Source organism: Gasterosteus aculeatus, chromosome 7 (assembly GCF_964276395.1).
Source record: "Gasterosteus aculeatus chromosome 7, fGasAcu3.hap1.1, whole genome shotgun sequence".
Taxonomy (NCBI): Eukaryota; Metazoa; Chordata; class Actinopteri; order Perciformes; family Gasterosteidae; genus Gasterosteus; species Gasterosteus aculeatus.
The window spans coordinates 17268471-17292691 of record NC_135694.1 but is presented as its reverse complement, the minus strand read 5'-3'; the positions used below and the strand labels follow the sequence as shown (position 1 = coordinate 17292691).

Below are 24221 nucleotides of genomic sequence, written 5' to 3'. Positions count from 1 at the left end.
TAGTTATCGTTCCTTTTCAGCCGAGCTCTCATATTGCAGGAAATGCTTTTGATATCTGGCACTGACCCAATGTCCTGAACTATGAGATATTGTAAGCTCAGGGGGGAAAGTAGAGAAATGTTTATAAGCGCTTGTGACATATCGCCTCACAGAGAAAAAAGATCCCAGATAGAGGAATCTCCAGCAGCAATAGATGAGAGTACTGTGGCAGGCAGCGGATTATAAACCGGTCAATAACTCTCTTCTGCCTTTCTTATATTGCACACAGCTTTTTGTATTTGTTTAATTGTCACTTGTGCCATAACAATTCACTGAACCCAATTTCTAGAATCCGATGACAGGCTTCTTTTTTCTGTATTGTAGCTCTTTGACCTTTTAAGGGCAAGGAGTATTGAGCTAACCTTTGCTATCTGCGGTCAACCCACGACACTGTGTCTGTTTGTGGGTCAGAAAAGTAGCTGAGATCAAGCACATGGACCTTGATACAGGCACATGGCCACAATGATATTTCATTTTTATATGTTATAACAGAGAGAGAGATGACATGAAATATGTTATAACAGCGGAGAGATGACATGAAATACCGAAACATGTTAGTTTGAAAGCAGACAATCCTAAATGACTCACGCGGTGCCATGTGGTTTTTAGCATTTTATCTAAAAATGCTAAAAACCACATGGCTTATGGTTGACTTTCACTTCCACTTGTCACGGCCATTCTTCAGACGTAAACAATGACTGATTCAGTCCCAAGTTGGACTTCAGCAATGTGTGTTAGAACCGGGTTCACATATGCATTTAAATGACGCTGCCTAGAGGTCACATCCTTGTATCTCAGAGTGTCTGGATACATGTTTCCACCGAAGGGGGGGTCTGTTTAGCTCACTGATGTTAGAGCTCTAGTGAACAGAGGGCCCATATGCTCTCTGGCACTGGGGATATGGAGTGGGGTCAGGTTAGCCCCCCCCCTCCCTGGTTCCAAACCCCTGCCTGTCTGTCTGCTTGTCCATCTGGCTGTCTGCTTTTCTCTCTGTTTCTCTGACATTTGGTTGCAGTGATTCCTATTGGAGCTTTGGAAGAAACCGTTGTCTGCTTGTATATAAACAATTTGGTTTGATCATTTCTACAAGAAATGTATCAAAAAAAGAACTGGAAACCAGTTTGAAAAAAGGAAATAAGCAAGTTCTGAACTCAAACAAGTTGGACACATTTCCACTATTCCCTACTTGTTATTATTCTGTTATTCTATTCTATTTCTGCAATAGCTTGTCGTGGAAATGTCTCGTGTCTGAATCACAGAAACCCAGTGACTAGATGCAGCCACTCTCACAAAAACAGTGTGTGCAAGTAGATCGAGAATGATGAAAGTCAAAAGGTCCTTCAGGCAAACGCAATATTAACTAAAAAAAAACCTAAACTATAATTATGCAGAAAAATGTGACCAGCAAATTCCTGTTGCCTAAGCGATGAGAGATCCATAGCAAGAGGTTCAGTGACATAAAAATAAAAAACTGTGATTAGTTTCATCTTAGTTTAAGTGCTTCGCACACCGATATCTTGTGAAGCTCTGCAGCACATTAAAGAGCTGTGGATTAAGTGTGATCCGCCGTCAGCTGCTTGTGCTGTTGTATCGGCTCGCGACAAGGCAGCGTGCTGTAATGGGGATCACAGGTGCTGTAACGTCTCTGGAACTGTGAAAGGTTTTATACGAGATTTTTTAAACACGTGGCGTCGTTTGGTTGAAGCCCACGTGAAGACAGGACTGCTACGACAAGTTCTTTCATTCAAAAAAAGAACGAATGGAAAAGCCCACCGCCACGTGACAGCGCCGTTCCCTCAGTGAAACGTGGACAAAAAGAGCTGTGGTCTCTGCTCGCCGTCCCAGCGGTGAGAAGTAATGCCGTGGGGACTTGCCAAGCGGTGTCTCACCCCGGGGTTGGAGGAGGCTCCTTTTGAGAAGCTCCGACCCGGTCAGCGGGTCACCCAGAGGGCTCTGGTCTCACCCATCTCACGGGGCAGATCCTCGGTCCACCTCAGGCCTGCCAGAGGCTGCGTTGTATGACGCATCAGTCTCTCACCTCGACCGAACTCTTGTTTCAGCCCGCCGGGAGGCACATGCAATGCGATCCAGCCGAAAGCACTGATGGCAGAACTCCCGGCCCGGTTACGCTGTCTTCATAGATGTTTGGACTGAAGCCCTGATTGTTGTCAGGACGGGGGCAAGCTTGCATGTTTTTTAATCTGTGGTAAAATTGAATTCTAACGTTCAGCTCTTACAGCTTTGCGGGTCACCCTTAACAGGCTTATCCCCTAAGCCAATAAGAGATGTGAAGAAAAGCGATGTCCTGATCGTCAGATAAGATGCTAATCCCCTTCTGGTTGCGGTGATGATGGTTGTCACGGTCACTGGCGGCTCTCGATCTAATCAAATCCAATCCGGATGAACTTGTTTTGTGGTCTTCGTTTCACACTTGACAATTTATAAGTATAATCTCTGTGTAATTATTGGTGTTTTTGATGGTGGTGTTTTTCTTTGTGTGCGATCAATTCACATGTCGATGCATCTATTCAAACTATTGATTTTAGCCATCCATACATATACATTAAATAAATATTACAAAGAAAAGATGCAACATCGAGGTTTTTCTTACCAGGGTACCACAGTAAGTTCTTTCTTTTCACAATAAAAGCCTTGAACTTATCCTCATCTACAGGCCATTAATCTCATTTTCATGTTTTTTAAAGGCCTGCAGTGCGTAAATGGACAAGAGGTGACGCTGACATCCGCTGAGAACTTATGACACAATCCTTTTTGTCCTTTACCAGCGGGTCCTCTCCTGCGTGAGCCTCTCTGACAGCATATTCACACCTCCACAACTTGAACCTCATACGTCGACCCGCCCCGTCTGCCTGTCGTACTGACGAAAACATGTGTTTACCACGTCCACTTCCCCCAGCACAAGCTGTGGATGCTGTTTTTAAATTTAGGCCAACATGTCTTTGAAAACGTTCAATGTTGTTGTTTTTTCACACGCTCCCTGCTTGGCTTGCATTGGGAAAGATTTTTTTCTTCAAGTATCACTTTTCATTCGAGAGAGGACGTGTAGGAGGACGGGGGGGGGTTGGACTATCCGCTTGCATGAATGTTAAACATTTAATTTCCCTGCACGCTCCCAATGTAACCTCTATAGCTGCCACAGGGAGACAGAGCAGTGCAAGTACAGACCCGAGCGCATCTCCACCCACTCACCAAACAACCTGCAGGCTCTCACACAAAACAACCCCACCTTGTGAAAAATGAAGTGGCTGCACTTAAATCCAAAGGGCCGCCCCACCATAAGCCAAGTCCCCGTCTCAGCTGTCAGTCAGCGTGTCAGTGGGCCGGAGGTGTTTGAAAGCGCTTTATCGTGGCTGTCCAGCCCCGGTCACGCGCAGACCACTCCAGGCAGCATCCACACTTCCTGCTAATCCAATCTGCTACCGTTTACAACACAGATGAACACCCATCTGGATTTGGAATTATTTTATTTATTTTTTCACCTTTTGCTCTCTCTCACTAGTGGTTTTGTGCCATTTATTTTCTTTCCTGTGTGCGTGTCTGAGTGTGTGACTGCGTGGGTGTGCGCGCAAGCAGTTCTGTATAAACTGACACACAAATAGTCAACCTCAAGGCCCAGACACTTTAAACGCGGGATCGTTATTGGGAGGATAACCATGACATTTGTTAGGCAAAGGTTTTCACATTACAGATGATTTTGATCAAAGACTCTAAAACAAGAGTGTAACGCCTGCTTAGTTTAGCCTGTGGCCCCCAGGGTGTTCTTGACTGCAGCTGAGATGTAGAAACACATAGTAGCTCTTTCACACGTAGTCACACACACATACAGTGTTGCTGCACACTGATAGACTTTAATAAGGTGCATAATTGGCAAAACATGCTCCTCCTGCTGCTCTTTGATGCAGCCAGCACCCTTCAGAAGCAAAGGCTTTTTTAATCGGAGTTATGTGTACCCTGGATTTCAGCTGAGACTATATAGATGAAGAAGTGGTCTATGGCTCTGGTTGCACTTGTTCTTTCAATGCAACTTTTGTCATCCGATCACCCCAGGACGCATAAAGACTCAGGCCTGTATGACATGAAATAAAAGGGAAAGGGGGCTTTTATTGTTTTAATTGTGAATTTATAGGAAACAGTTTTACAGCTACTCCTTCATGACACAATGAGCCGTTCTCTATAGGATTGGGATTAGGGCAGTCACATTGAAATGTAAAGAAACGAGATTCCCAACATGATGCATTACAAACGTACCATTTGAAGGCGAGTGTAACCACACCTATATGGAGTTCAACGTGTGGATGTTGGGCTCTGCAGACGCATGTTTTCTCCTCCTGCCTTCTTTGCCTTTGCTAAACTTTTTTGCCCCCTGTTAAAGGGGAGGTCAAAGGGCAGGTCCAAGCTGGGAAAATGTAGTATTTACAGAATCACCACCAAAGGCTCATGCAGGGAAATATTCCCGTGTGGGGCTGACCCTGACTGTTAAAGTATCTCCAGTTAAAGGAAAGGACATAGTGGGGCCTGGTGTTTACCAGCATGTGGCCCACTCAACCACTTTGTTCCAGTCCCGCCTCATCCATGAGCGCCCGCAGACCTCCCCAAACAACTGCTCCTGAGTGGCGACTGGAATGCGACACAGCCTAACACACCTAGCTTTTTTGAGTTTTTTGGAAATAAATACAGAGGCAGATCCATGAGCTGCCTGACCTTTCCTAAATGTAATATATGTCGTCACATCTCTACAAAGGAGGTCCATCTCTACAATTTCTTACTAGATGTAACCTCCTCTCACTGCACATCAATCCAGCCAATATGCAAATTTAATATAAATGGTTTCTTTCAGATTGTATCTTTACTTTTGACAAGTACAGGTGTTGAGTAAAATATAATAAGTACAATAAATGTTGGTTCCCACTGCTTCAGACATCACTGAGGGCCTCATGTACTAATGCTTTTGTGCTCGTAAAAGCCTGGCAAGGTTTTTACAAATAAGCCGCACTGAGGTGAAAGAGTAGACTGCCAGTCGAGAGAATTAAAAAGGGCAAATCCCGCTTTTCCGTGTCACGGAAAAGGCCCTAGGCCCTAGACCCTCCCGTGGGGGAATGTGGGAGTTTATGCATTATGCATTATGTATGTACAGAAACCGCTAGGGGTGTAACGATTAATTTTAACAACGATTTTAACGCGATTCATGGTTGCCGATTCGATTCATGGACGATCTGGGTTAATTTAGAACGATTCGATTCGATTCAGTGACTTGAAATCGATTCAGTAACTTTACTGGACAGTGCAAGCAAAGTTTCTGAGATCCCTGTTGTTTCTTGTAAGGAAATAAGGTTTAAATTAATTATGGATATTATAAACAAGCAAAATACAATTAATGGCAAATGTATTAACCTTTTATTTCAATCAAGTGCCATTTTCAATGTAAACATTAAACAATAATTACACAATGTTTGGATCAATTCACAGAACCCCGGATTTTCCACCACATTGTAGGGTCGCAGGTCTTTACAGATAAACTTGCCAATTGTTACTGTGATGTTGAGTTTGGTGCTGGCGAGGCCTGAGGTGTCTGCAGAGCTGGAGTTACCTGTTGCTGCTGCAGCGGTCACGCTGCTAGAGGTGCCTGACTGTCGGCGTTGTTTAATCCCACAGCGCCTTAGTAGATGGCTGGAAAGATTCGTCGTGTTTCTGTGTTTTTTTATTTGGCTTCTACATATTCTACAAACAGCGACCGACTTATTTAGAACACCTCTGTGTTTGCAAAAGCCAAAATGTTTCCACACGCTGGATCGATAAGTTGGTTTGTAAATGTCTCGCTCGCAGTCGTCTCCTCCACGCTGTGTTTTGTTGTTGTTCAGAGTTTCGTGCGGCTGCCGCTGCGTACTGATGACGTCACAGACAGGCAGACTGAATCGAGTAACGTTTAACGTGTCTAAAGTGCTAAAAACCAAACAAACAAACACACATCCATACCGTTTTTGTACTTAAATCCAATGTGCAGTTTCCAAGTATACAAATTGATTATGTACCATTTCAATCGATTTGTAATCGATATATGTCGTCCGGAATGCCGATTTGCGGAGCACAGATCGATTCGGTTGGATCGCAGAAATATAAATTGATTAATCGATTCAGTGAATGAATCGTTACACCCCTAGAAACCGCCCATGGAAGCGCGCTTCTGTTTGGCAGTGAAAAGCCTCTTCAAAGCAGGTTTAAGGGAGATAAATTCTAAAGCAAACCTAAAAAGTAATTTAGACAGCCATTTCCCCCCCACCACAGACCCCCCCGGAACAAATTCAGTCTATTGTGTTTTCCTTAAGCTTTGTGCACTGCTCCTGCTTTAATTGAAGCATTTCACTTGGATGATGTCTGCTTAATAACAACACAACTACAGCTAATCGCCCTCTCAACCTGGATTTGATTACTAGAGTAGTACATCATAGTTCCCAGCTTTATTTAATATAAATTGATAGCGAGTTGAGGTCTCATCTTGATCTCCACATCATCATGACTTTATTTCAAGGAGAGAACGGTTGATTAGCTCTTATGTCCAACTAAAACATCCAACTAAAGCACTTTAACACGACGATGTCATCATTCATACTCATCCGTACACTGATGACAGGAGCTACAATACGCAGTGCCACCTGCCCATCAGCATCTGATATCAATGCCAATCACACACACCGTTGTCACAGCTACAGAGCAACGTCGGCGTTAAGTTTTGCCCAAGGGCACATGGGCACGCTTATTAGCCGATGATCTGGGACCCGACCGCCAATGCTTTGATTGAAGGAAGACCGGGCTCTCCATTCATCCACAACCCATTGAGATTTGTCTCCCCTTCCTCTGTTAAATGCATGCTCATTAGAACATCCCGCCCCCCACATCTGGGTGTTTCCACCCACAGCTTGAGAGCTACCATAACAAAAAGGCACCCTATTTGGGCTTTTTTAGTTGGGGAGCTGAAAGAGACCGATGCAAAACCAGAGCATTTCAGATAAAATATGCCTACATCTAATGTACAGTATAATGTATTTAAGCATGCAACATGTTTTAGCAGAAACCTATTACAAGTATTATCCGTAAAATGAGTGTGAAGTGTCCCCTTTGCGCAATGTAAATGTTCAGTAATTCGTGACAGCTTCGATGCCTCCGCCTCCTTTCCTCCAGCTGCTCCACTAATCGGCATGGAAAAAAAACAGTTTTGTACTTTAAAAAAAAAAATGTATTCCAGCCTAAACCACCTAAACGGATGACAAGTCCTATTTATGACTCAGTAACTTGGAAGTAGGAGCTGCTGATGAGTATTTGAAGTCAGCATAAGTAGTCCTTCATCATCCTGGAAATATCCGGAGGGCCTTAACGACTACGGCAAGCAGAGGCTTCGGGGGGAGGGAGAATATCTGAAAGCTCATGTTTGCATGTGTTGAGTCCTTTTCATCAGATCCACATTCCCGGAGGGCGTAGGAAGAAAATCAACTTCCCTCCATTCCCTTCCACCTCATTTCCCTGCTTTTGATAACATAGACCACATCCACTTCATAATTTGTCTCCATTGGAGTAGTGTTAGTCCTAGTGAATTGTCTCTGATGTTTGATTACTGTAACTTGACTTACGCTTTGCAATTGAGTGTAATAATGGATCCTATGCTGCTTCTGATAAGGGCACTCTCGCAACAAATATATAATGACTCTCCCAGCTGATTGTCTGTAACGTCACCATTAGTTTCCCTCTAATCCGACAACAGGTCATGTTCCTATTTACTGGAGAACATTCAGTACAATACGCCATCATATCTTTGTTGGATATTATTTAGTGTGTCCTTTGGGTTCCTCACATACACTAAATATCTGCTTTGACTAAGGAAAAAGCATATGCGTATAACAGCACATGGTGCGCAAATCACGATAGCATCCTTTCAGTAAGGGATTTCACATTTCAGAGTTAACGAGGTAACGCCGTCTCTCAGACACACATGCATACACACACATCCTGTTAATGGACGAATCTAGGTGAAGGGAAAGTAAACATCTTCAGGAGAGAGCTGCCTGTTAACTCCAGCCTACTTTATATTGAGCTATTAACTCTGGAGAAATAGCTGTGAATGAGGGAGGGAGCTCCTTTCACTCACATTGTATGGGGAAACAGCTTGTGCTAGTCATTCATCTTGGACTAGATTTTAATATTGGTCCAATTTCGACCAAAACACTTGTAACATGTAAAGCCAATGTCCATGTGCCCTAAAGATAAGTATTAGTTATCTACTATTATCAATTGTTCAAATGTCCCTTGGAAATACTAATGTTAATAATAATTATGGTAAGTTTTATAGCAGACAACAGTAGTACCGCAAAACTAAGGCGTATAATCAATTATTATTTCATTAATTCGTTGTGTAATAGAATTTAATGCATGCATCATGTATGATGATTTACTTGAACAGACAGCTATTTCAAACATGCATGCTAAAGAAGAAATATCTAACTGCCTTTTAGGATGGTGTTGGTGCTGTAAAGTGAAAATATGCTATAAAGCCATCTATCTGGTACATTGGATTTAAAGAACTCTGCACTTCAAGACAACTTGTCTGGAATGAAATTGTATCTTTTGTGACAAAAGATACAGCTTATTGCAGTGTTTCCATTAACTACCCAACTCTAGAGAGGAACGCCTCAGTTTCATAACGAACCGAAAATATTCTTACGCTTCAGTTACAGCGTGTGAGGTCTGTGCATTCTTCTCAGGGAATTCAACTTGCCGCATGCGTGACAGCCGCTCTGCCAGGGAGGACCCCCCCACGGGACCTTTCCTCTGTGGCAGTGAAAAGTGACAGGCTCCAGTCTGCTTGGATGGCCCGGGGCCCCCGACTTCCGTCCAGACTGTCACAATGCTTTGTGGGTTTTGCGATGTCATCCCCATTCATACTTATACACCCAATGTGTTTGAATTCAATGTGAAAACATTTTTTTTTCTGAGGGGTCCTGCCTTCAGACCCCCCTAGAGGGTCTGAGGTCCACCCACCACAGTTTCAGATTCTTCTATCATGGAATCACAGATAAACTGCATATGGTGCATTTGGAGAATTCTCTCAGTGGACTTGAAGAGTAAATGAGTGATTCAGATACTCATAAATAGCTTTTTCTAAGAATATAAAGGCCACTCTGATACATGAAGCATCATAAGTGGAAGTTTTTTTTTATGATTGAACACCTTTAATCTTTCCTTTACAACCTCTATAGGGCTCAAGGGAGCATAAACATGTTTGAGAATTAACGTTTGCATATTAAAATAAAGAATGAATTGACATTGATTCCCTGTATTTCCCTTTTGAGTGATGACCGTAGAACCATAGCAACAACAGCACCGTAGAAAGAAAAGATGGACAAAAAGCCCAGAGGCTGTTGTTTTCTCTGTCTACTGTTCCTGAACAAGCTGTTAGGACACGGATAGTTAAGCCCGATATTGGGGCCCGGAGTCGTCGTAATTTCATCGGAACTCTTTCCACTGCTTTGCATTACATGCAAGCACCCATCAGCCCGAGTCCCCATTCATCCACAGCACATCACCAGTGCTCTGCTGTCTCTGTGGCAGATAGTTCTGAAGTGGATGTTCCTTGACCTTCCGCTCAGTCTCTGCTGCTCTTTCATCCGATGAAGCCTCCATCCTAACCAGACCTGTTCGGAAACTCCTCTTAACCCCGTGCACCGCCGTGACACAGCGTTAAGAACAGGTATTGATCCTCAAACCTCACAGGCCACTGGTTAGGAAGGTTAAAAGTCACAATGTGCTGTCTAAAAACTAGATGCGCTTCAGAAACACTTGAATGTGTGGCGTTGTGCACATTGAATGTAAAGGTAGGCTGCACGTTCTGCGTCCCTGGTGCATACTCTGATTCACATACAGTAGAGTGTGAAAGGAAATGGTGAAAACTCCTCACTGTCAGACTTGGCCCAGATGAGCAGATGGAGACTGTTTCTCCGAGGAGACCCGCGGGGAAGGCCACAATCCATCCTTCCCTCTCCTCTCCCCGTCTTCTTGACGGTGCCAGCTCTTTGCCACTGCGGGCTGGGGAGGTGGCAGTCAGCCTGGCTTTCCTCTTGCCCCAGGGCGGGGAGAAAGGAATAGCCATCTGTGATTCACCCAGACTCCGGGCATCATCTGACACGGGTTAGGAGAGGAGAAACGTTAAATCCTCCCAAAAACATCTACACATGATTAAATATATAGAGATGTATATCTATATCTATATAGATGTCTATATGAAGAACATTCCAGATCTCTGCTTGAACAAGGCTCTGACAGGCATCGGTCTGCCGCTGTGTACAAAGTTCAAAGTTTCAGTTCAAAGCACGCGCGGTAAGCTGATGCTTCGTAGAGCTGCAACTTGTACACATTTCACTTTAACTTTCTATTCACTGGAATAAACACAGCATGTCTAGAACACGTCACCTATCCAGATGGAGAAGTGGAATAATTAAACCCTGAGCACAAACGTGAAGGAACAGCAACAATGGGCCCGTTCTCTGTGTCACTTTGTCCCGTATTTTCATATTAGTAAACTGGACTGTGCTGGGATACTTTTGTGGAGTACTGGCACCCTCTGCTGCTAGCAAAGGCGAATGCTTTGGTCCTTTTGGATCTGCTGGGATCTCATTTAGGAAGTGCTCGCCTCTCACCGCCTGCTGCTCAGACTGTGGTCTTTTGAATCTGATGTTGCATTCTCTCTTTCTTCATAATTAGCTGCTATGTAGCTTTGCAGGGTTCCTCTTTTTTCCAATGATGCACGTTGAAGGCGTTGCCATGTACAGAAAACAAGCTAAATTAAATGAAATATATAGCAATGTTACCCACGAATAACTCATGTTAAAAGCCACGTCCAGAACAAAGTAGCTTTTTGAATTAAAGTACCCCTCTGTGCATTTTACCACTTAACGTTTTCAGTGAGCCTCCTTTTGATGTAGCTGTGGTGACACACACAAGTAGTCGCACATGCTCACATTCCCTGCCTCTCTTATTCTCTTATTACTGTCCGTCTCGCAGCCAATTTGCTGTAATGTCCTGTGATGTTGGTTGGCGATAATGAAGCTAAAATAAGGAGAGCTTATTATATGGTGGCACATTGGAACTATGCAGGGGCCCCTCCACATGATCGCAACACACACCACTCAATTCCGCAGCAAAAATATGCCACTGTGCAGGGATCAACGAGGGTGGACACAGCCTTGTTAGTGGAAGAGGCTGAAGCGCCACGTGCACTGTGTGTGTGGCCGTCTCCTCTGTGAGAAGCAGACATACGGCACGTCGGAATGCCCCACTTCAGAGCTAACTGGGGATAATGAGCAAAAAATGTTGCAGTGGAAAACTAAATTCTTTTGGTTGTCGTCAGTTGCAGAATACCTGTTGACACGCATTGTGGTATCAGTTGTTACACCGTGTCCCGCATATGTGATTTACAACGTGGAAAAAGAATGATTTTAATGTAGTTTACATCCCCTATATACCATGCACATTCTAAGCAGGCCTGTAATGTGATTATTGATTTATCGTTTTACTGTATTTAGATATATAGCATCATAAATAAATAATAAAATAAAATAAAATTCAATTTATTGTGGTTAAATTCGGGCCATTTCGACAAAGCGCTATTTATATTTGAAATATTTTGAAGCTTTTATCTTTGCAAATCATTACCCTGCTTATTGTCAACATACTATTAAAACTCATTAATTGAGGAATGCAATTGTAGATCCAATTATTAACTAAAACCAGAGTAAAAAATCTAGTCCAACATAAAAACACTAAGCAAAATATTGTAATGCAAAAGAAAGGTATTTTTACCTGTTTTATGTGTAAAATCTAGAATGTTTATTTATTATTAAGTGCAATCAAATCTTTTTCAGGATTGCAAATCATTTCAAAATGGGCGCCTGTGTATTTTATAATCTGAATTGATCCTTGTTACTTACTATGTGAGAATAATCATAATGTTTCATTCCATATATACTGTATATATAGTAGCCTGCCACCTCCAGTGGAAGTAGAAGGTGCATTCTGTGCATACACAGTGTGTTGGGATCCGATGTGGTCTAGGGCGCCACGCTCAAACCATGATCTGATACAGTGAAATAACACACTGCCCACTTTGAAGCCAACCCATCATTATTTTCTAAATACAAATTTGCCTTTTGCACAGAAGGTGAGGCTCACACTCGCAGATCAATATGGTGGTACTAATGGGATCTATCTGTATTCATTTTAAACGGGCTTTACATCACTTTGATGCCCTCCCCCTCCCAAGCTGCTGCTAACCTTGATTCAAGTGTCTTCGGCTTACTTCTTTCGCTTTGACTTGACCCGCTAAGAGCAGTGGTGGAGATGGCTGCTTTGATGCCTTTTGTGCTGCTTCTGCTGCTTCCCTGACTCGCCTCCAGCTATACAATGTACTTCCACACCAAACTGTCAGGGAGATGGAGATGGTGGAGAGGAACAAGCCAAGCAGGGGCAGGGGGGGTAAATGTGTGTCAGGGAGCGTGTTGTGATGTTTTGTCGTTTTCTGGAAGTGAGCGATGTCAGAAGCATGTGAGTCAAAGGCTGTGTACGGCATATCCCTGTAGACCCCCACCTCCCCCACCCTGATGCATTACGCCTTTCACTGCTACACATATTGCAGTTCAAAGGTTACAATCAATAATTTGTTCTCCCCACCCCTCTCAAAGCAATGCAGCTCAACCTTGAACAACCCACAGTACCGGCTGTTGCTAAGGACCACTGGTGATGGGATGTAGTCTATCTTTAAGGCATGTTTCAAAGCCCGTAATGGGGCTGTTCCCACCTAAGAGCCCCCCGTGTGCCGAGCTGCCACCTTTTCAACAAACGTTGGAGTGAGATTTTGTCTGGAGTGACCAACATTTACCGCGTACGCAGGCAGGTAGTCCCTGCAATCAAGTGTTTTTTTGGGGCCCAAAGTCGTCGATAGGAGCGGCCTGCTGGAGATGGACAACCTTGGTTACATTCTGAGAAGCAGACATAGCTGAAGGTCCACCCCCAGGACATTTTGGTTTAAGTAGATGTTATTTCCTGCATTCTAGTGGATTTTTGGGTGGTATGCTAAAGAACTTATTGGGATTCATGTTCATCTGACCATGACTTGTATGGCCTTCTAGACTTGAGCTGAACATTCAACCAGAAAACTATTGTTGTGCCTCAATGACTGTCTATGTACCACAATAAAGCCTAATTAATAGACCTGTGTTTGAGATTTGACCATTTTGATTACAATGGTATTCAACCAATTCTTAACGGAAACCCAACCTATATTCTTAATATTTGTATTCTTAAGAGCACTTGGCACAAGGATTTATGTTCAGGAAAAACTGACACAAGATTAGTTGCCGAAATATTTTTCATTATTCAAAGCCTCCCACACACGTTCCATCAAACAAAAAAGGGCAGCAACAAATAAAGTGCTTAAACTGTAGCATTTTTAAGCAACACAATGGATCAACACATGACAAAAATAAGTAAAAATGAGGTATCATTAGCTGGTTAGTCATTTTCTAATTAGTTAGTCACTGAGAAATTGGATGTGTGCCGTGAGTGCGTGTGAAAACATACAAAAGCGTGTGTCACACGGTGAAACCGTGAGAGTTGGCAGCTCTGCCGTGTGGATTGTGGTAATGGGCAGCAGAATGAGCAGAGCCTCCTCTCCGTCCCCTGGAATTATGAGTATTACATCTCAGAAGATATTATTATCTGGCTGCATACGGATGTCAAAAGACTGAGCGGGTGTCCACCAAATGGATATTATTGCCCGTACTTCCATTGGAAATTAGCCCACATTGGGGAGGAACAGTCAGACGTTCACTGGTACTCATCTGTGTTGCTCCTCGACGGGTCATATCAGTGTGACCTTGAAAAGTTATTTCTGTGTATGACATCATTGTCAAATTTTGTTCATGTCTGTGAACAGGAGTCAGTGCACCCAATTTATCATTAGCTTCATGAATAGATGAAGTAATTGTGAGATCACAGACCTTACTCTGGAGATTTCTCAAGAGGGATTAGTCCAAAGCCCAGTTGCAGCACACAGTGCAGTAGGTTACACCGAGTACAAAGAACTCTCTCCCTGGGATGGTTTGCATGTTCATTACTTATCCCACCCACTCAACCTTCTAATTATTATATTACATTTTTATTTTCTGTTCTTTGCCCCAGTAGATTTGTTCAACCGCTTCTGCTTAATCGCCTCGCTATTTCGGTCTGGCTTCAAGTGAGCCTCTTTCACAGAAGGACACTTGCAAACACACTCACAGAGCGCGGTGCACAGCAATCAGGTGCGGGTCATGTTCCAGTAGTACTCTGTCATTTTGAAGAGTTACTGAAGGTCTGCCTGAGATTTTCCATGTGTGATTAAACTCTGCCTTTATCACGCTTACTGTCACAGTCTTTAGTGCTTTTTGCAAAATACAATTTGATTTGTCCTCTCTGTGATGTAAATGAGTGCTACTGTGCATGATGACATTTCTATTGTTTCATCTGTAGCTGACCCTTGAGTCCACCTTGTCCATGTCCTGTCCCCACTCAGCTCGTCACAGCTGGCTGAACTGTGGCACACACGTGGCTAAGCTTACACGCGTTGCCCGCCACAGTTTATATCAAAGAATTCAGCTGGAAAAAGTGAGTATAATTTGAAATGGAGCGATAAAATATTTTCATGCAGTTAATGCAACTTTGTTTACTTCCGGTGTGGATTGACACAGGACATGAAACCGCTGCGTGCTGCAGTCAGTTAGATCGAAGAGACCGAGACGGTAGCTGAGAGATTTTTGCTTTGAAAGTAATACAAATGGGCGCGACATACAGCGGAGAACCGTGCAGAGGAACTCCTCCACCAGCAGGAGGGGGATGAGTGTCAAACGGACCACTTTACGCACTGCTAGGCTAAGCTATCTGCTAGCTGCTAGGCTACTTCTATCGTAACAGTCTGCAGAGGACCACCACTGTGTCGCTAAAATACAGTAGTCCTGAAAGTGGTGTTTACTTACGGCACTCTTTATGTTCAAAGTCAAAGACTGTGTCCCTCTTTTTTTTTTTTACTTGTTTGGAGCTCTGGAAATCTCTCTTCCCGTTATATCAGAGATGGACAACCCCTTCCACTGTAATTACGATGAACCCCCCAAATGATTGAATGTCATGACAATGACAAAGGCTAGAGACATACCGGCTGCTGGTATGTTCCCTTACTTATTATTTGTGATTTACTCAGGGATTTACATCCATGTTTTCCCCCCTGGCAAACACTCTTTGTTTATCTTGTAATAATAATAAAAATAATAATAATAATGTTGTAATCTTTAAAATGTTACATAGTTATAATTTGTATCTATGCACCCATTAAATGTACAAATGTAAAATATTTTGAGGCCCAGACTAGACTAGAGTCCAGATGCTACCCCAATTCAAGCCATCCATTTTTTTTTTATACGTTTGCCTTTCATCCCACACACACACACACACACACACACACACACACACACACACACACACACACACACACACACACACCGACCCAGTCCCAAGTCTCTGCTGCCTGGAAGCAATTAATCTGTGTTTATGTCTGTTTCCTGCTATCATCTCAGCTGTGCTTTGACCCACCGATGCGGGCCGGTTTGCCTCGCAGAACAAGGGAGCAGAGGGGGAATGCGTGCAAAGGCGCTTAGGTAGGGTAGCGGTGAACTCAAACATCGTGGATCTGGCATAGACTCATGCATCTGAAAGTCATTGGAACATGGAGCCATTTCCCCTCCTACTTCTCTTGCATATTTCTCCCTGGAGCTCATTGTTTCCCCTTCCTCATCCAGACCTCTGTCCAAATAGCCCGCTGATTTGTGTTTGGAAATGAGTTCCAAATGAAGTCCTGGCTGGAGACTCGGACAGACGGTATGTTAATGTCTGTGTGTGTGCAAATCTGTATTTGCATGCTGCTGTCCACCTGAAGCAGTCTCAAGGCTTTTACAAGGTTGTGGTTACATGTAAACACACTTTATCACGGCACTTAGCTTTTGTAAGTATTTAGTATATACAAAACGTCTACAGCTCCACACAATGTAAACCATTGAGCAACATGCTTTACAGTGCGACAGTATCCTCCTGTGACCTCACGTTCTCTTTTTTGTTGTTGTAACCCTGTAGTCTACCGCCCCCACGCCCCTTCTTTAAAACTATTTTTCATTTGATATACAGTGATCCCTCGCCACTTCGCGGTTCACTTATCGCGGATTCGCTATTTCGCGGATTTTCATATTGCATTTTTTTTTTTTTTGGTGCATTGTGCTCTGCATTCTGATTCGCTAAAAACTCACTCCCGAGCCGTTCATTACAGTTCTCCAACGTAATCGATGGTGGCATGTCGGTGTACAAGGATCTTTTTGCAAAGAAGAAAAAAGAGCGACAACAGCTGCCTATCACTATGTTCTTCTCCCGAACAAACACACCTGCACCGCGGGCTTCAGAAGAAGAGAACACTGCAGAGCGCAGTCAGGATGCAGCGGCCCAGTCTGAAGAGCAGTGAAACGGCCTACACGCGAGTCACTGTATTTGTATACATGTAATAGTTGCTAATTGTAAAAAAAAAAAAAGTTTTCTATTTCGCGGATTTCACTTATCGCGGGTCATTTTCGGAACGTAACCCCCGCGATAAACGAGGGATTACTGTATTTCCAAGTGCCTTTATGTACTTTTTGAGAAAAAACCCTGTTAGGAATCAGACATGGAAGGATTTCTAAATCCTCTTAGTGATCTCTGTCAGTATGTCTTATTTTTGCGAGGTTGTTGTTGGATCTTTGTAGCTGAAAGCAGGCGAGTTTTACCTCTGCTGGTGTCACTGCTGTCGGGGGGGCTTTGTCGCTCTGTCGGTCAAACTATTTCAACAACTATTGGCTGGATAACCATGAAATCATGAACAGACCAAAAGCAGGAGCCGTACCCGCGCTTTGATGATGCTCCAATGGGACAGTGTACCTCTGGCGCCACTGCAAAGCTCCATCGTGACCTGGTGCTCAGCTACTTTTACGGTTGATATTTAAGAGCTATTAAAACTCTTGTTTGTTTAATTAATTATTTTTCTTCCTAAAATATAAATGAAATAAAGTATTTCATCTTAGGTTTTGAACTAAATCACACTAATACAATCATTGAAGATGATAAACAAACAAGCTGCATTTCATCTTCTTCCAGTCAAGTGTGCAGCCGTCCTAGAAAAGCACATCCAGGTTATTACTGTCCCTCATGGGCCTTAATACAAGTAGCCTTGCTCCTTTAAAGCCAAAGTAATTTGTGCCAAGGCAACCTGGTGCTATAATCCCCAGTATTAGCAGGAGGTGGGGGGCTGACGTGATTTCCTGGCTGTGGCCTAGATGGGACTCGGGCCTTTATTATCTGGCCATCAGAGAGAGTCAGCCTCAACTCTAATATCTGTCTGTGTGTACTCAGAGAGCAGGAAATGGCCTTTCGTGTTGCTGGCCAATACAGCCTGCGGACAGGAAGAGAGGAAACTTGCACCGTGCCGTGCCGTGTACGGCCGCTGCCTCGCTGTGCGTGCAACATTTTTCCAGAGAGAGCCGAAAGTCTAAAACCTACGGACAGAATCGGTTCTTTTAACTGCTTCGCTCCCTCACCAACTATTCTTACTGCAAGCAGGACTAATTGGAGTCTGACAACCTCGGAAATACTGCTCTCCCTTCTCTCCCCGAGAGATCCTTTTTGTGTCTCCTCTTACCTTACATTTAGATGTGTAGGACGCCCGTGTTTAACCGAGCAGCACTCTGTTTGCCCCCGAGAGCCTAAAGATTAAAGGAACCTCTTAGAGAATTTAGGGAAGTGGAGAGAGGGTTTGCTGTTCTCCTTCATACCCTCCTTGTAGTGTTTTTCTTTTTGTGCCAGCAGGTTTAATGGAAAACGGCAACAGGGCTCAGACTTCAGGGATGGTTGAACATCTGTGCTGCTTTAGCGTTTGTCTTTGCTCCATGTGTCCTGCACAAGGACACACTTGGATGAGCATTTACAACCATTAATCTACGCAGACACTGGCATGTTCATACAAAACACTACGTTCTGTCCTCGCTCCCCAGGAGCAGAGGGGCCTCCGGCGGGAAAGCGTCCGCAGCTCCAGGGCCTCTGAGTTCTCACGCTGCTTCCCTGTTTGGCTTTGGGAAGGTTGATCCAACAAGGGAGAAATCAAAAGGAAATATCTGCTTGCAACACCTTTCAGATGTATTGTTGTTTGAGGACGTTGGAGCATGAAAACCCATTTCTTCCTCCTCAGCCCCCTTCTGCCTGCTGATAAAGCCAAGCGGAAACAATGTTAACCATGTGTTATTCCACTCTGTTGCCCCTTAAGTCAATTGTTTTGATATAATCTCTGAACATGCTTCATTTGATTGTTTAACTAGAGATCCAAAGGGATCTCAGAGCCCTGAACACATTATCACCAGCGCAATGACGTCATATTTTCAGCCTTGTCAAGTTTCTGTGTTGTGTCTAAATACACAGCAGGACCCCCAAGCTGCTTTTTAAAAAATCTTTTCCTGAATTTCAGCCCTCGGAGCTCTCGCTTCTCAGTCCTCAGGGACCCGGCCAGGCGTAGGCATGTGTGTGGGAAGTGAGCAGGCAGGCAGGCTGTCACTTAGCATTACAGCGCCACAGTCTCCCCGTGGGTGACGGTGATGAGGGGAGTGGAAAGTGGGAAGAACAGAAGAGAGGGAGGGAAGAGTTGAAGAAGAAAGAGTCAGAAGGCGAAAACAACATACAGCAGCCCACACACCAAAACACACAAGCCTAAGTCTAGTAAACTGTGTTTTTCTTTTCATTAGCCCGACCTGTTGAAGATAAGCTCTTCTGACAATACTTCACTGCTGGCCTCTGAAAAGAGAACCCAAAGTGAAAGGATGCTAAGAGGTGAAGGGAGTGTTAAAGACTCCTGGGTAGAGAACACAAAAAAGTCAGTTCACAACGTCCATCTGGTGGTTTGCAGATCAGTAAATAAGGCTGCAGCATCCTTGCAGTGACTTAGAAAACTTCACACTATAATCCTCATAACGGTAATAATTCAAAGCAGAACCTATGGTATGGCAGCATTCATTTTCACAGGAATATAATACATGACAAACAAGGAGGTAGAGGAACAAATCAATAGGTCTAAGAAATCCTTTGAATAAAACGTCAATTTTTTTTCCCAATCCTGGAAAACATTTTTCTTAATCACATAATGCATAATGCATGAAACATCCAAACATTTGACCCCAAACTTCATTTTGAGCAGAGAACAAACCATCACCGGGTGGATTCAAATTCCATCAGCAGGACTAGTGCAGGAGATGCAGTCAAAGTAGGAGTTTCCCCTGTTGTCCCACAATGGTTTACGCTTCTGCCAGACCGGCACTTAAGACCTTGGCTAGAGTTTTGGCCGAAGGGAGCTACTTTTTCCATGGATGCTAACACAGCTATTGGCACTATTGAGTCGTACTGCTTTTGTTTACAACCCAGTGGTCTCTTGTGATGGAGCACTTGCCTCAGCGTAATTCAGGAGCTGCCAAATTGAAACTCAAGGGGATACAGGAGCCTGTTCTAGCTGGCAGACATCTCAAGCAGTAGTCAAAGGTGGCGTGATTATATACACAGCGCTATTGTGTGTTTGGGATCGGGGCCCATGTGTGCAGAGGGGAGTGGCAGAATGTAAACATTGGCTGGGTGGCCCATTCGCTCTTCTCAAAGGAGGCGACGGGCTTTTTAGAGGTCCAGTTCATGATGTCAGTTTGCTGCCCCCCTGCTGAAACCAGAGCCCTTTTGTTGATCAAACGTGTGATGGATTACGATCCTTTTTATTTGTGTGTCACAGTCCAGAGAGAGACAAGGCCTCAGGCAATGAAGCTGGTTTAGCAAAGTGCAATTCAAATGCTGATGCAAAGGCTTCCAAAGCATGCTGCTGGTGCCCTTCTGGTACTATATTCATGCCACTGTGTGAGCTTTTCTCTCTTCAGTAAATCCTCACTTTTATTTTTCACACTTTTTAGCACAGCAAGCTGGTTGACCCCTACATTGAGAGGATGTATCTCTTTGGATATAAAGTATAGACCTTCCGTAATTTATATTTTCTCGCTCAGCTTCCCACTCAGACTTTTTGTAGTTTTTTGGCCGAAGAAGAGTTTTGGTTGTTTGGTATTGTCTTTTTGTCTGAGGACATCTGGTGGAGCTCAGTTTGGGAAAACAAAAACAATTAGTCATATTTTATTCCAAATTTAAACTGCTGTGGTGCTTGCTTTTATTGCAAGGCCTCCAAAAATCTAATCTGACAAAACACAATCTAACTCCTGAAGAGAAAAAAAAACTGAACATTTTTAAATGTACATTGATTGCTGCTTATTCAGTTATCAATATTGAAGATTATCAACAAAAAGTGAACTTTTGAAAAATGTTAAAGCTGCTTGAATCAATATTTGTATGTTAATGATACATAAAAAATTAGCTTGACAGAGCTTATCGAGTCATATTATTTATATGATAAGCTGCTGATCAAATGACACCTTTTATATAGACCACACAGTGTTTGGATCCAATTCTTTGTTTTAGGACTCATTCCTTCAGCAATTCCTGAATTAAAATAGATTTCGATTGGAAAATTGTGTTATTTAGTAAAACAAATCAATTTTGTATATTAAGTTGGTTCAAATGTTGGACCTTGTTAGATCTGGGTGGAAGCCAAGTGAGGCAGTGGTTTGTATTTTATGAAATGGGAACACTAACAAAAATTCTTTTTTGCGATGCTTGTTTGAAGCTCTCATGCAGAGTTTAGCTGTACCCGGTCTGATCTCGACATAACTGCATTTGACAGATTTGATCTGAGCATTTTCGAGGCACATTTGTTCAGCCGTCAAGAGTTTATTTGGCTCGTGGCAGCACTGCGCCTTCGGGGTCAGACCAACATCAGGGGCTGCTGTCTGTAGAAATAATAAAGCAGACAGTGTTACTTCACAGAGGGCGAGGAAACGCAAAATTGAAACAGATACAGAAGCGGGTTAAACAAGGTCAGGTGGTAAGAGCTTAACGGTGCATAAAAGAGAGCAATGGGAAGCACTGGGGGGAGACATTGAGTGAGCAAAGCGATAGAAAAGGGGAAAATAAAAAAGAGCGCGAGAGAGAGAGAGAGAAATGGAGCATGACGTTTAGATGGATAGAAAGTTAGGAGGGAGGGAAGGAAAGGGCAGCGAGGGAGGCTACTGCTTCAGTCTTCAGGGTCCGCTCATATTCTCCTCTGCTGGCATCTGCCACCACAGCTGAAGCTTTCCTGAGGAGCTCTCCCGTCAGCCTCCTAAGCGCACCGGGCCGCATGCTCACTGAGCACACCACGCTGCGCCGTCGAGGACGAGCGACTGGAAGAAACCCCCGGTAGGCTCGGAAGAGACAGAACCAGTAAAAGACGAGCAGGATAAAGAGGCAGAACCGCGCCGCACGGTGGCCATCAGTTCTTGTCGGGGACGTAGACTCAGCCGGCACACTGAATCAGTCAAGGTCACAGGACGGAAGGATGATCAAGTCCAGTTGGTTTTATGTCAAGTTCAAATACAACGAGAAGGTAAGTACACAAGATGATTTTTTTTGGAGCGGTACTTTTCTCACAGACCTCCCCCCGGCAGCCTGAATCCTCTACTCTGAATGTCCCGGCAGATATCTGAACATGTGATATTGATTCTCCATGACTATGTTGAATTATTGAGCTGTGCATGGAGACTCTTTCCAGACATTCTTGATCTTGGGGGGGGGGTGAATCTCACAGAATGGCAATACATGCAGTTCTGATGCCATTTGATTGATAGCGTTGTAGGTTTTATAAGCACATTGCTTCTAATCTTTGCAAGTGTAGTTAAAAAACATAGTTTTAAATCGTGATTCTGGAATTTGCATGTTGCTAGTGTGACATCCCAGATGTTCTTTTCTTATAAATAGTTATCAAAGATCTGGTGAATAAAGCATATAATAAAAATATAACTTAAAAGCTTCCTAAATGTTAATTTTCGCATTGAAATATAAACAAGAGGAAAAAAATTCGCCCAGTAAGTAAAATACGTGAACCTTGTTGCAGAATGTCTCCGCCTGGACATCAGAGCCTGTAGCTCGCGTAATGCGGGTTGAGTCTGATGGGACACGAGTCCTCAGCGGGACGCTCGTGGACGCCATAACAACGTGAACCCAAGCTTTGCGTCCGCTGCTCGCACTTCCCCTCCAGCGGTTACAGATGTGATAAAGAAAACTGGTTGTACCTTCAGTCAGCTCGCCAGTCAGACGATCAGTGACCCGCTGCCTGGTTTTGCTGGTGACCCCCTCTTATGCCGATCGAGTTCTCCACTCAGCATCAGGTGTCTGGACTGTAGGATCAATAAAGCTATCTCGTTACACAAAGCAACCAGAACCATAGCTCTGTTTACTGCTTACTCTGTAAACGACTCGACGTTAAGTTTGCTGTAAAACAATCTAGAAGCAGCTTACGTAGGCTGCACTGGCCCATTATCGTGGATAAGTGAGACCGTGCCAAGTGGCCTCATGGGAGCATCTGTCGGTGCCTGAAGTGCTGTGTTTCCATCTGGCCTGCCATTTTATACTTTAGCAGTCTTAAAGGTGGAGAGGTGAGAAGATGGCTTCTCTATTTCTCCTTTACAACCAGGTCTATTTTAAAAATAACCATCTTTATGGCGTGTCAAATATTTTTACACCACATGTATATATGCAAGAAAAATCCATCACTAACGATCTACTAGCAAAATTACTGAATGTTCACAACTGATTTAACCCAAAAGGTCAGGTTTAACTTAATTTAACAAATTAAGTTAAATTAAATTTTCCGCATACAAAAAGGAGTAAGTAATGGAGTTGAAACGGGAGGAGCCGAGACAAGTTGGCCTGTTTGTTACAATTTCAGTATTCATGTTCAGTCAAGAAGTGAAGAGACCAAGATCTGACCAGCTGATTAGTTACCACCTTCTGGAATTCCAATATCCCTAATTTTCAGTGAATCAATTGCAGAGTATGTTTACTTGACTTTGGTGAACTGGCGCTGTGCGTCTGGCTACGCTCATCCTCGCTCCTACGTGGCTGTTCTCCTCCACGTGTGTGTTCCCAGTACACAAGAACAGAATGTGTGTGTCGGTGCTTACGGGGGTCCGGGGCCGAGAAGGGCATCTGCAGCCGTCAGCTTTCCCTCTGTGTGCTTACGCATGATTGACAGACACCCTTTTAGCGGCATGCCAATAGGAAGTGACCTTAAACAAGTGTTGCTATTTTTGACTGTGTGGCTGTCTTTCATTTGATTCCCTCCTCAGCCCCCCCAGCCCTCCCGCCCGCCGCTCCAATCGACCCGCCACCTCCCGTGCTCCCTAAAGAGAAAGGGTGAGAAGGGCACGGAGCACGGTGGCTCCTGGGTCAAGACCAGGGTCATTGTAGTCTGGGGAAAGGGTAATTGCCGCCCCCGTGTGTGGGCTTGTGTCCTGAAGTGAGATGGTATGAGAGCGAGTTGAAGGTTAAAGGTGGGTTACGTTCCTCTGGGTGGAAAAAAAACCCCAAAACACTGACGTCCTGCTCTCTTTGTCCCCTAAGCCAGTGCCAGGACCCCCCAGTGGGCCAACTCTGTGGCCACAGACTCACAGAGGGCGAACAGCAACCCGACTCACACAGCATTCATTCAGTTAAACACACAGAGTGGCATGTGATTGCTGTGTTAACCCATGGCCAGATGGCGGCTCTTGGAGAGATACATTTACATTGAAGTATACTCGACTGGAGCCTTCATGAGTGTAGAGCGAGGACACTTTACCATTGTATTAATAGAACATGTGGGTAACATCCTTATTATCAGTCATAATCTCAGTTTTTAACAAAGAACGGCCTGCATCCCTCGCTGGAGAAAATGGACCAACCTTTAGTCCTTCATTAGAAACCCCACTTAAACAAGAGAAGAATCATACTGTCAATACTGAACTAAAATATTTTGTGCTGCAAAAGGAATGACAACCACTGATTCTTGATATCTTTGGGCCTCAAACTATTTTAGGACAAAACCTTGTGAGAAATGTAGCGGAGGAATGGGACTGGTTGAGCTGCTCAGTTTA

General features: G+C 43.8%; 1 protein-coding gene across 8 annotated transcripts in view; it reads left to right on the top strand.

Moving 5' to 3' along the window:
• Positions 1-24221, top strand: part of auts2a (activator of transcription and developmental regulator AUTS2 a) — a 316878-nt gene that overhangs the window by 127735 nt on the left and 164922 nt on the right. The window contains exon 1 of one of the 8 annotated variants that reach the window (XM_078106536.1): positions 21318-21694. The exons of the other annotated variants lie outside the window; for them this stretch is intronic. Within the exon in view, the coding sequence (XP_077962662.1) occupies positions 21647-21694 (48 nt within the window). The 5' untranslated portion in view covers positions 21318-21646. Of the gene's footprint in view, positions 1-21317; positions 21695-24221 lie in introns of those variants that run through there. 8 annotated transcript variants of the gene reach the window in all.